The sequence below is a fragment of the Scyliorhinus canicula genome, chromosome 8 (genome assembly GCF_902713615.1).
Source record: "Scyliorhinus canicula chromosome 8, sScyCan1.1, whole genome shotgun sequence".
Classification (NCBI taxonomy): Eukaryota; Metazoa; Chordata; class Chondrichthyes; order Carcharhiniformes; family Scyliorhinidae; genus Scyliorhinus; species Scyliorhinus canicula.
The window spans coordinates 157,061,960-157,073,740 of NC_052153.1; the positions used below are offsets into that span (position 1 = coordinate 157,061,960).

Here is an 11,781-nt window from a genome sequence, read left to right on the forward strand (position 1 = left end):
GCCGACGGAGAATCGGGCCCATGCTGTTTCCACTCTGTCAGCTAGACTGCTGAGACACCCTGCAAGCCTCCTTGAGCATAGTTTTCTGAGGGAAAGTAGCAGCCTGAGCCTGTATGGCATCAAACTGAGATATTGTGACCTCAGTCTGCACTGCTTAGACATTGTGCTGTAATGGAAGCTGAATATTGGCCATGAGATACAGCATCATCTTTGGGTCCACTAGTGCTCACAGGGAGTTGGCCACCACTTCTGCATTGGAAAGAATGGGCCCCCACATTCTGCACATCCTTGTGTTAAGTTGGTGTTGGACTGTTAGCTCCTTTACAGAGAGAGTAGACTTTCTAGCAGACTTAACAGGACAACAACCATTTCTGTCTGCATGTTCATCAGCCTTTTCCTCCATGTTGCCCAACAAAATCCTGGCTTGTGACCTCTGCAACAAAGCAAATGTCGAGGAGGAGGCCATTTATCCCCCTGAGCCTATTTCAACATTCAATGAGATATGGAAGCAGAAGTAGGCCACTCAGCCCCTCGAGCCTGCTCCACCATTCAATAAGATCATGGCTGATCTGATTGTCTTCAGCCTGGCATGCCTGCCTACCCCCCAATAACCTTTCACCCCTTTGTCAACCTTTCACCCCCTTGTCATTCAAGAATATATCAAGATCTGCCTTAAAAATATTCAAAGATTCTGCTTCTCTTGCCTTTTGAGGAAGAAGTTGCCTATCAGCCAGACAGCCCAGAAGCTAACAACCATCTGAGAGAAAGTCTGCGAGCTGAACAAAGATCTATTTATGTCAAATCTCTGGGTCGAATCTTAACAGAATTTGGTAAAGTGTCAGGTTCAGGGGCAGCACGGTTGTGCAGTGGTTAGCACTTCTGCCTCACGGCGCCGAGGTCCCAGGTTCGATCCTGACCCTGGGTCACTGTCCATGTGGAGTTTGCACATTCTCCCCATGTTTGCGTGGGTTTCACCCCCACGACCCAAAAGATGTGCACGATAGGTGGATTGGTCACGCTAAATTGCTCCTTAATTAGAAAAGAATGAATTAGGTACACTAGATTTAAGAAAAGTGTCAGGCTAAGACAAAAAACTGGTGTGTAACTCTCCAGTTGCACAGACCAATTTCCTCATTGAATCTTGAGCCTCTTTGCCAAACACAAATGAGCGGGTGTGGTTTACACCGTCAGTCAGGTGAGGTGGGGCCTCATGGAGCTGTCAACCAGCTCCAAACAGATTGGGGCACCATTTTTAAAGGGCACCCCAAATAGCGCTGCAGCTGAACAGCCCTCAGCCCACATCACGGAGGTCTCGGGGCTCTCCCCACAACATTAATTAGCAGCAACCACCCCCTCCCTCCCCCCCCGATATTCATCGCCCGCAACCTCCCCCCTCCCCTCCAATCTACGCTCACCTCCATGACCACTAATTTGCTGGGTGTAAACGGGTGCTTGGAGTCAGACGTCCATTTTAAACTCCACTCGATTATTCTCTCCTTGACTTCGATGAAGAGGAAAGTCGAGCAGGGTGTAAAATGGGTGTCCGACCTGAACATGCCTGTTTCAGTCCAATGATTAGGATATAAGTACTCCTGTTCATTCCCAGGAGAAAACCATGTGGAACTCCTCACCTCCTTCGGTCTTTCGTTCCTCATAAGAACATAAGAACTAGGAGCAGGAGTAGGCCATCTGGCCCCTCGAGCCTGCTCCGCCATTCAATTAGATCGTGGCAGATCTTTTGTGGACTCAGCTCCACTTTCCGGCCCGAACACCATAACCCTTAATCCCTTTATTCTTCAAAAACTATCTATCTTTACCTTAAAAACATTTAATGAAGGAGCCTCAACTGCTTCACTGGGCAAGGAATTCCATAGATTCACAACCCTTTGGGTGAAGTAGTTGCTCCTAAACTCAGTCCTAAATCTACTTCCCCTTATTTTGAGGCTATATCCCCTAGTTCTGCTTTCACCCGCCAGTGGAAACAACCTGCCCGCATCTATCCTATCTATTCCCTTCATAATTTTAAATGTTTCTATAAGATCCCCCCTCATCCTTCCAAATTCCAACGAGTACAGTCCCAGTCTACTCAACCTCTCCTCGTAATCCAACCCCTTCAACTCTGGGATTAACCTTGTGAATCTCCTCTGCACACCCTCCAGTGCCAGTATGTCCTTTCTCAAGTAAGGGGACCAAAACTGAACACAATACTCCAGGTGTGGCCTCACCATCACCTTATACAATTGCAGCATAACCTCCCTAGTCTTAAACCCCATCCCTCTAGCAATGAAGGACAAAATTCCATTTGCCTTCTTAATCACCTGTTGCACCTGTAAACCAACTTTCTGTGACTCATGCACTAGCACACCCAAGTCTCTCTGCACAGCAGCATGCTTTAATATTCTATCGTTTAAATAATAATCCCGTTTGCTGTTATTCCTACCAAAATGGATAACCTCACATTTGTCAACATTGTATTCCATCTGCCAGACCCTAGCCCATTGACTTAACAATTTCAGTTTTTAATTAACAATCAATTGCTGTTTTTTGAAGAGAGTTCCCAATGTCTGTTATCCGTTGTGTGCAGAAATGGGGCTGTATTCTCCGCCCCGCCACATTTCTGTTTCATCCCGCCGGAGGGATGATCCGTTACGCTGGCTGGTCAATGGGGTTTCCCATTATGTGGCAGCCCCATGCCATCGGGAAATCCCTGGGCTGCCAGCAAAATGGAGCATCCCGCTGGCAGCGAATTCAGCCCATGATTTCTAATTTCACTCTTGAAAGTCCTGGGCTCCCCAACCAATGGAAATGTTTTTTCTTTATTTGGCTTTTCTGTTTCTCTTAATAACTTGAAAACCTCTGGAAATCTCCCCCTAAACTTCTAAATCCCAGTGTACACAACCCTTGATTGTGTAATTTCTCCTAGAAATTTAAACCAGGAGGTTTAGCGCTCATTCTTGTAAACCTTTGCTCTGGGCTCATATAGCCTTCCTAAAGCTTGGTGACCAGAACTGATCAGGATATTTCAGGTGTGCTCTAACCATGGCTTTGTATAGAAAAAACATGATTTCCACCACTTCCACTCTTTTTTTAAAACAAATTTAGAGTACCCAATTATTTTTTTTCCAATTAAGGGGCCATTTAACTTAGGCAATCCAACTAACCTGCATATCTTTGGGTTGTGGGGATGAAACCCACGCAGACACGAGGAGAATGTGCAAACTCCACACAGACAGTGACCCAGGGCTGGGATTGAACCTGGGACCTCAGTGCCGTAGGAAGCACTGCTAACCACTGTGCCACCATGCCGCCCCTTACCACTTCCATTCTAATCCTCGAGTTATAAAGGTCAACATTCAATTGTCTTGAAACTTGTTCTCATCGGGCGCACAATCAGTGACCTCAGAAGCGGATGCGATATGCGCTTCTGGATCGGACCCCAACCGCAATCTAGCCACAGCTAGAGCATTGTCTGAATTTCTGGGGCTGGATTCTCCAAAACTGGGGCTATGTCTCCACGCTGGCGAATCACTCTGGACTTTCCTTAAGAAAGTCCTGAGCGATTCTCCTACCTGCAGGTGTCTGGCAGGGCCCCGGAATGCTCCTTGCAGCTCTCGCCGGGTGTCCGCGCCGTGCGCAATGGCGGACTCGGACCGCGAACTGTCATACAAAATGTAGGCCCCCCCTAGATCGCGCGCGCCTGCGGATCCGTGCCACCCGATCACCGTCCACAAGGCCCCCCCCCCCCGCCCCCCACAGGTGATCGATCCCCCTGCCTCCTCCCCCCCACCAGGGCGGCTGTGGACTACCCCGGTTCCCGAAGGCCGATACGTGGTTAGAACCACGCCATCAGGAACCTGGCCAGTTTAGCACGGAGAATCGCGGGGAGGGCCTCTGTCAATGGCCTAGCCGCGAAGCGTAGATCGTGCAGGGACCGGAGAATCACTTCAGCGGCGCCGGTCCCGATTTCCTTGTAAATGGCCGTTCTCCGCCCCCACGCTGAACGTGATTTCGGCGTGGGGCTGCAGAGAATCCAGCTCCTGCAATCCACATTATAGGAGGGATGTGATAGCACTGGAAAGGGTGCAGAGGAGATTTACCTGGACGTGGCCTGAGCTGAAGAGATTCAGTTATGAAGAGAGATTAGATAGACTGGGATTGTTTTCCTTGGAGCAGGGGCAACTGTGGAGGGACATGATTGAGATGTATAACATTATGAGGAGCATAGATAGAGTAGACAGGAAGAAATGTTTCCCCTTGATAGAGAGGTCAATTGCCAGGTGGCATAGATTTAAGGTAAGGGACAGGAGGATTAGACGGGATGTGAGGAAAGCCTTTTTCACCCAGAGGGCGGTGGGTGTCTGGAACTCACTGCCTGAAAGGGTGGTGGAGGCAGAGACCCTCATAACATTTAAGAAGTATTTAGTATTTATGCCAAGGCATAAAAGGCTATGGGCCAAGTGCTGGAAAATGGGATTAGAATACTTAGGTGGAGGGTGGCACAGTGGTGCAGTGGTTAGCACTGCTGCCTCATGGCACCAAGGACCCGGGTTCGATCCCGACTCCGGGTCACTGTCCGTGTGGGGTTTTCACATTTTCCAGGTGTCTGTGTGGGTCTCACCCCCACAATCCAAAAAGATGTGCACGGTAAGTGGATTGGCCATGCGAAATTCCCACTTGATTAGAATTTTTAAAAAAAATACTTAGATGATTGTTTTTTGCCAGCGCAGGCGTGAGGGACCCAAGAGCTTTTTCTGTGCTGTAGACCTCTGTGACTCGAAGACAACTTTCTCCATCAAGGATGTTATGCCTGTTCATCTTCGTTGCCGGTCCCCCCCCCCCCCCCCCCCCCCCCCCCCCTGATTATGGGCCTCTATGTCTTGTAAGAAAGAGGGAAGTGTATCATTGAGTTTGGTGCAATGTGTTTGGGTGATGTGCCTTCCACAGTTGAATAGCTGACACTGTTGGCAAACTGAGATGTGCAATATTAGGCATGTGAGGGTGAAGTGAGGTGCTCAGTCTGAATGCTTGATGGAGAATGTTGGTAAGTGGGTGAAGCGGAGGGAGAGTAAATTGTAGCCCTTCAAGATGCAATCTCTAGCCTTGCCCACTCCTGTGAAGTCATTAAGCTTCCCCCTGTACTGCTTCCAAATCTTTGGGGCTAGACTGTTTGGACTGACAGCAGTGAAAAAATTCTCCCAATTCCTTCATACTGTCTGAAAGGTCTCATGACCCCTGTGGGTAGAGGAACTCTCTCCTCCTGTCCTCCTTCTGCACCAAGGCCTCTAGTGCTGCATCAGAGACTATAGGAATATACTTTCTTGTCATGTTGCACTGTTCATCCTGCTCCAAGTCTCTTCCCCAGCTATTTCCAGCACTACCTGCAGCCAGAATACACTTATTAGAGATTAGCCTCCTGCTGGGATTTGGAGGCATTGAGCAGTGTACTGAGCTCTGGACTACACAATATTACCATTAGAATTGGCAGATGGTGTGAGCACGGCAGCACCATGGGTAGCACTGTTGCTTCACAGCTCCAGAGTCCCAGGTTCGATTCCCGGCTTGGGCTACTGTCTGTGCGGAGTCTGCATGTTCTCCCCGTGGGTTTCTTCCGGGTGCTCTGGTTTCCTCCCACAAGTCCCGAAAGATGTGCTGTTAGATCATTTGGACATTCTGAATTCTTACTCTGTGTACCCGGACAGGCGCCGGAATGTGGCGACTCGGGGCTTTTCACAGTAATTTAATTGCAGTGTTATTGTAAGTCTACTTGTGACAATAAAAGATTGTGTGCTGCCTGCATCGCAGTGAAAGGGTGCGGTTCATCACATATCAGGAGCTACAGTGTCCAGTTTTGGGTCTGATCCAATTTCTCTCCTACTATGGTTCTCTTGCATAACTTTGGTAAACTTTCAGAAGGTGGGAATTTGCGGCTAATGTGCCGTACAATTCTGTCAGATTCGTCTGTGCTTGCAGGAGGCAACAGCATTTCAGATCCACAGCTGTTGCCTTTGATTCTTTATCGGACCACCTTTGGAAAGTAATTTTTTTTCAACCGAAAAATCTTTCATTACAGCACAGATGAAGGTCGGCTGTGACAACACCGTGGTGCGGATTGTGTCCAGCGGCAAGTACATAAATCGCCTAACGTTTGAGTACCGTCAGCTGGGGCGCCACGAGTTGGACAAACAGAACGAGAATGGGGTTGAGGATTTTTGCTACGCCGCTGATTGAGTGGATTGCTGTGTGCAGGTTCCTCCCACTCTCCGATTTAGGGAGTAAAGCTGCGACGCAGCAGTAATGCTGTCAAAAAATACATTTTGGGATCTGTAGTGGATGTCTGTGCTACTTTGTTAATTCATTTATTAGAACTTTGCCAGGTAGCTGCTGAGTTTTCTCTCTGATAATTAATTAACTCTGGTGGTTTCCTGCTGCCCTGCCAGTCAATTAGTCAGTAAATGTTTAGTCTGTTCAGCAGCCAGAATAGTCACTCGGCCAACAGGAAAGTGTTCCATTGCTTGCAAAAACTTTTGATTTGCTTCAATGGTGATGTCAAATTATGCCTACTTCATATTTATTGTTTAGAAACGATTCTGTTACACCAGACCTCCAGCACTGTATAAAGCACATTGTGAGGCAATCTAATGTAGTGTACATAAAGATAATTAACAGCAATATCTTTATTCTGTGCTATGCTGGAGTGGTCATTTTGTTTTGTTCTGACAGAAATTGTAAACTCAGTATGTACTTGGAAAGTGTTAAAATCCCTCCGAGGAAGGGCGACCAGTCCCCTCCATAATTTGTGTCAAAGATACCGGATTGGTTGATAATAACAAGGTGGCAACATCATTTCTTTTTGGGGATCAAACTTGCATTAAAATTTCCAAAGCGAAGCACATTCGCATTTCATAAGACCAAGAGTGGAATTTTAACCTGGGTAAAAGGGTGGAATTGGGTTTTAGTTAAAGGGTTAAACTCCGAGTGGGTTGGGACGTAGGCTCCAACTCGGCAACTTCTGGATTTCATTACAGTCGGAAAAAGGTTGGCAACCAATCCTCTACCATAAGGAAGGTTTACACTTTAAATATGCGCTGATTCCTCTCTTCCCTTGCCACAGTTCCACCACCACCAAACCCCCCCAGGGTCCCTACCCAGTATTGGAGACTGGGTCGCACTTCAGTTGGGTACCCCTGGGCCAAGGCTCAAACCTGTCCAGACCAGGCTCAGGGACCCGATTCTCCACACCTAGGACCTGATGCCCCAGGATCAGACACTTTTCCTGCCATAGATTGGACCCACCTGGCCCCCGTAGCCTCTGCCATTCTCCTTCCTGCCTTCCAGCCTGTCAGTCAGGCTGAGCGGGTAATCTATCCATGACAGAAGGTGCATCCTGTGTGTTAAAACTCCAATTTAGGTAGACAAACAAAGGATTTTGCCAGACCATAGACCGCCAACCCACCCCTTCCCGTGTCACTCCCAGTGTACACATAAGTAAAAGCTACTCCACCCAAAAGAGTGACAGGAGAGTTCAGGCAGTGTTCTCCATTAACTAACTAATGCAGCATTTCTAATAAGAGGTTTTAATATTATTAAGCATAGTCCTATCATTATTTAGTATGCTGTCACAATTAAATCCTTTTAATAAACATTTTAATGGCATGATAATCTGTATATTGAAGTTTAATCATCTATATTGAATCCAAAGACAAAATAAAGTACTATAAACCATCTATTTTTTTCAAATGTACTGTTTTGTTGACAACGATTATCACTCGTCGTGACTTTGGGTGGAATTCTACATTTGTGAGATTAAATGCTCGGACTGAATGGGGGGTTGTTCCACGGTCCCGATGGGGGTGTGACTGCTGGAGCCATTCAGGACGTGCTAACGGGTCTACATTCATACAACGAAGAACTAGTGCAATTCCAACACACACCGGCGTGTGATTCGCTGGGTTGGGAACGGCACTCAAGGGCCTGACAATCTGCAGCTGTATATAAGCACTCCACTCCCCAAATACTCTCATTCCAGCCAAGAAGACGGCACCCTGGAGTGTGACCCTGAGATTCCCACATGCCGAGCTTGAAATATTGCTGGATGAGAGGCGGGGCACCCTTGGGTGGGAAGGTGGCTGCCACCCCTGATGTCAACCGGCCTGAGCGGAGGTGGTAGAGGTTGTGGGCACCATGGGCCCCACCACGAAGACTGGATAGTAGTTTCATGATCTCAGGGCGGCCCGGGCGAGTCACCAGCTCCATGCTCCTGGCCATATTCCCAATCGCAACGGGCCATGGCTGCAGGCATCGAGGCCATTGGCTGGGCACTGGCTGACGTAAGCCAGATACTTAGGAACCTGGCTGGCACAGTCCCAGAAGGATGTGGCACAGTAACTGTGCTCCATGGCCGTGAGCATTGAAACCCTGGTTGAGACGAGAGTGGGCCTCCCAAGACTGGCAGTGTCAGGTGACAATGGTGCCCCAGGTGCTTGCTCTGGCTGCAGAACCATCGCAATGAGTAGTCCGGAGGCCATCAGGCACCCTGAGGGAGGAGGAGATGATGAGGCCCCTGTTGTGGCTCCCGCAAGGGAAAGTGCTGGAACACCGCAGTGTCTCTGAATCCCCCCCACCTGTCCCTGCGCATCCGATGGGCAGTGGGCCGAACAGGCCAGCACCGCAACACACCACCTGAGAATACTGGCAGGCCCATCCAGGACCGGTCGCTCCAGAGAACGACTGCCAAAGGGGACCCAGGTCACAGGGTGGGAAACCCAGGCCACCTCCACCTCTGATGTACTGCCTGGGGACCCACCTAGACAGAGCATTACGACACATAGCATTAAAAAGAAAGACACCAGTTAAACAAACACGGGTGCAGGACATAGAATAGCGTTACGGGCTGGGGCACAGTTATTGTACACAGCACTGTCACAAATAGACACATGTTCACTGACGTTCCGAACTGCCTCAGTCCTTTATCTGAAGGCTTAAGGGATGGGCTGGGTGCAGACGTTGTCCCGGTTGGGCGGTGAGGTAATGTGTGTGTATGTGGGCGGGGTGGGAGGGGGGGTGCAGTGGGTGGGAGGCGTGTGGGAGGCCGGTGATGTGGGGTGTGGGTCTTGGAAGACAGCATGGGTCAGGGCTCCAGGGACAGTCGGGGTTACCCATCGGGCTGCACTCGGAGGCAATGGGGGATCAGGCCAGAGATGTGGGGGCACCATGTGGGAGGGCCTTCCTGGTGAGTGACACATCATGGCTTACCATCCCCCCCCCCCCCCCCCCCCCATCCCTCCCCGGACCCCATCCCCACTCCTACCTCCCCTGAAGGCCTGTGCGTCCATGTGATGGACTGGCCAATATGCATGCAGGGATTACCCGGGGGACAGTAGAATGGCACATTTGGGCGGGTCATCATCCTCCACCCCATGGGCTAGACCCGCTGATACTGCCAACACAGGGCCAACACTCGGTGGTGAAGCATGGATGCCCCTGTGCACGGACGTCTGCAGGATCCCAGACAGGTCTCCATTCAAAGCCTGGAAGGAGCCCTCCCCGGATCCAGTTGCATCAACATCTGGCATAGATGTTTCACGGTCTCCTTGCTCAGCCGCAGTCATTGGCGACACGCTCTGTCTGGCAGGTCCTCAAAGGATAGGCGCTGCCGATAAACGCGATACCTGATGTGGCGCCTCCTTCCCACCTGTTCCTTGGCCTGTTGGACGGCTGGCACTCCAGCCTTACCAGCTGGTCCCTGCCCCTCTGGGGCAGGCTCCTGTTCTACCGGTTCCTCCATGAGCAGCTCCTGTTCGTGCAGCCTCAGTGCGTCCGCAAGGGCCACCGCGGCCAGGCAGGTGCCAACCATTCTTGGTCGGACTCCTAAATCCATTGCCTGCAGGGGGTAAACGGCAGACATGTTAGCATGGTGTGTACTCCAAGTTCCCATTCGGGTCCAACAGGCTACATGGTGGCCCTAGCCTCTACTGCAGCCCCTACCCCACATGTTTCCCTCCCACCCCCACTCCCACCCCTACCCCCGACTGCTACGCCCAACATTCTGCCTTCCACACCATGCCCCTAGCCCTGTTGCTGCAAGGCAACGGGGGCCTTTAACCCTGCCACCCGTCCTTGCTGGCAGGATGCTGGTGGCTGGCACTACCCTTGCCGGCGCAACGCTGTACTGCGCCCTCCTGTGGGGTCTACTGAGGGTGCCCTTCTCGGGTGGGCTGTGTGCTACCCCACCAGCAGGTTGGCACCTGGTTGTGACAGGGGCCACCATGTGTTACCAACCGGCGCCATGCTTGGTGGCATGAGTGCGGGCAGGGCCATTGGATAGGGCTGGGCGAGGAGGATGGGCACCCTTTGGCACGCTAGCTGCAGTGTGCTGTGTGTCCTCATTGCAATGCACAGGTTGTGCCTACCTGTGTGGGGAAGGGTGGATGGGAGCAGCGGCACAGTGGGCAGGGAGGGTTTGGTGATGGCCGGTTTTTCTGTAAGGAGCAGTGAGCCAGGGTGGGTGCCTAAGACCACAGTGCATGTGTCCACTGTTTGGGGTGTGCTCTGCTCTGCCCCTGCCCCCACTGCAGTGGCTAAGTGCCTCAGATGGGTGCACGGAGGAGTGCCAGCACCTGGTGGGCCACTGCCTGCGCTGGACCGCGCCACTCCCATTGATGGGTCGGCTGGGGTCTGAGAATTCCTTGGGGAGTGGCCTGGGGGGAGGGGAGCACCCATACGGCCGGTGGCACTCTGCACATTTACAGGACACAGTGGGCAGTCAGCAGAGTGCGCAGTCAGATGGCAGTCCGTGCCCGATCATCCCGGCCCTGGGGGATCACCCCGGACCCACAGCCCGTCTCCTGGTCACACACAGCTCCTTCCCCAGGCCCTGGCAGACTCCCCCCAGCGTGCAGCACAACTGTCAGTGCAGCAATGCGCCTTTGGAAACTTTTCTCATCTCCTCTTACCCCCTCAGCAGCCACGGTGCTGATACCTGTTTTTAAACACAAGGGTACCGCAATGGTGTCTCTTCCTCCAGGTGGGGGCGGCACATGGTGGAAGGCTGGAGGCTACCGGGTCGGAGCCGTTAATTATATGTAAATTAATGCTACTGTATGCTTTGCATGCCCATGCCGGTGCGAAGCGTGAAACGGATTAATGCCGCCATCAAGGCACCGGAGCATGGCGCTCCTGTTGGGCGCCCTGCTCCGACCTCGGTTTTCGGCTGACGCCCAATTCTCCGCCTGACCGCGATTTGTGATTCCGGCGCCGCTGGATAGAGCATCCACCACCTGATCTTTATTCCTGTAATTCACATTCAAGTTACTGCACTCAGTTATACTGCTCAGGTCACATTGTAATATCTTGAGCTGCAACCTCGCAGGTTTCACATGGATTAATTTCACAACACTTAGTTTTGAAAGGTTCATCGGCCAGCAGCCGATTAATTAGGAAATTGATTCCAATAATCCCTCCATTAGTAGGAAAGTTTTATTCAAAATAGGAAGTGCAGAGAATACATATTGGGCCAGATTCTCAGTTTCTGAGTCTCATGCTGAGGCCAATGGAGAATTTGTGGCCCTTCACGTCAGAAAAATCGACATCACACCTGCATCGATTCTGCTACCGGTGAGGGGCTAGCACGGCGCCGGGTGGGACACCCTCGAACCCCACGAAAAACGGTGCAGATTTTGCTTGGTCCGTGATGGACACTTGTAGAGTTGGCAAGCTGCAGTCGCGCTGAAACAATACACCCCCCCCACACACACTGATTGGGTGGGAAAAGATGGGACAGGT

At 51.1% G+C, this 11,781-nt stretch overlaps 1 protein-coding gene across 1 annotated transcript in view; it reads left to right on the top strand.

Moving 5' to 3' along the window:
* Positions 1 to 7,724, top strand: part of LOC119970620 (corticotropin releasing hormone binding protein) — a 47,783-nt gene extending 40,059 nt beyond the window's left edge. The window contains exon 7 of the mRNA XM_038805538.1: positions 6,071 to 7,724. Coding sequence (XP_038661466.1) covers positions 6,071 to 6,228 — 158 coding nt within the window. The 3' untranslated portion in view covers positions 6,229 to 7,724. The remainder of the gene's footprint in view (positions 1 to 6,070) is intronic.
* The last annotated feature ends 4,057 nt before the right edge of the window (positions 7,725 to 11,781 follow it).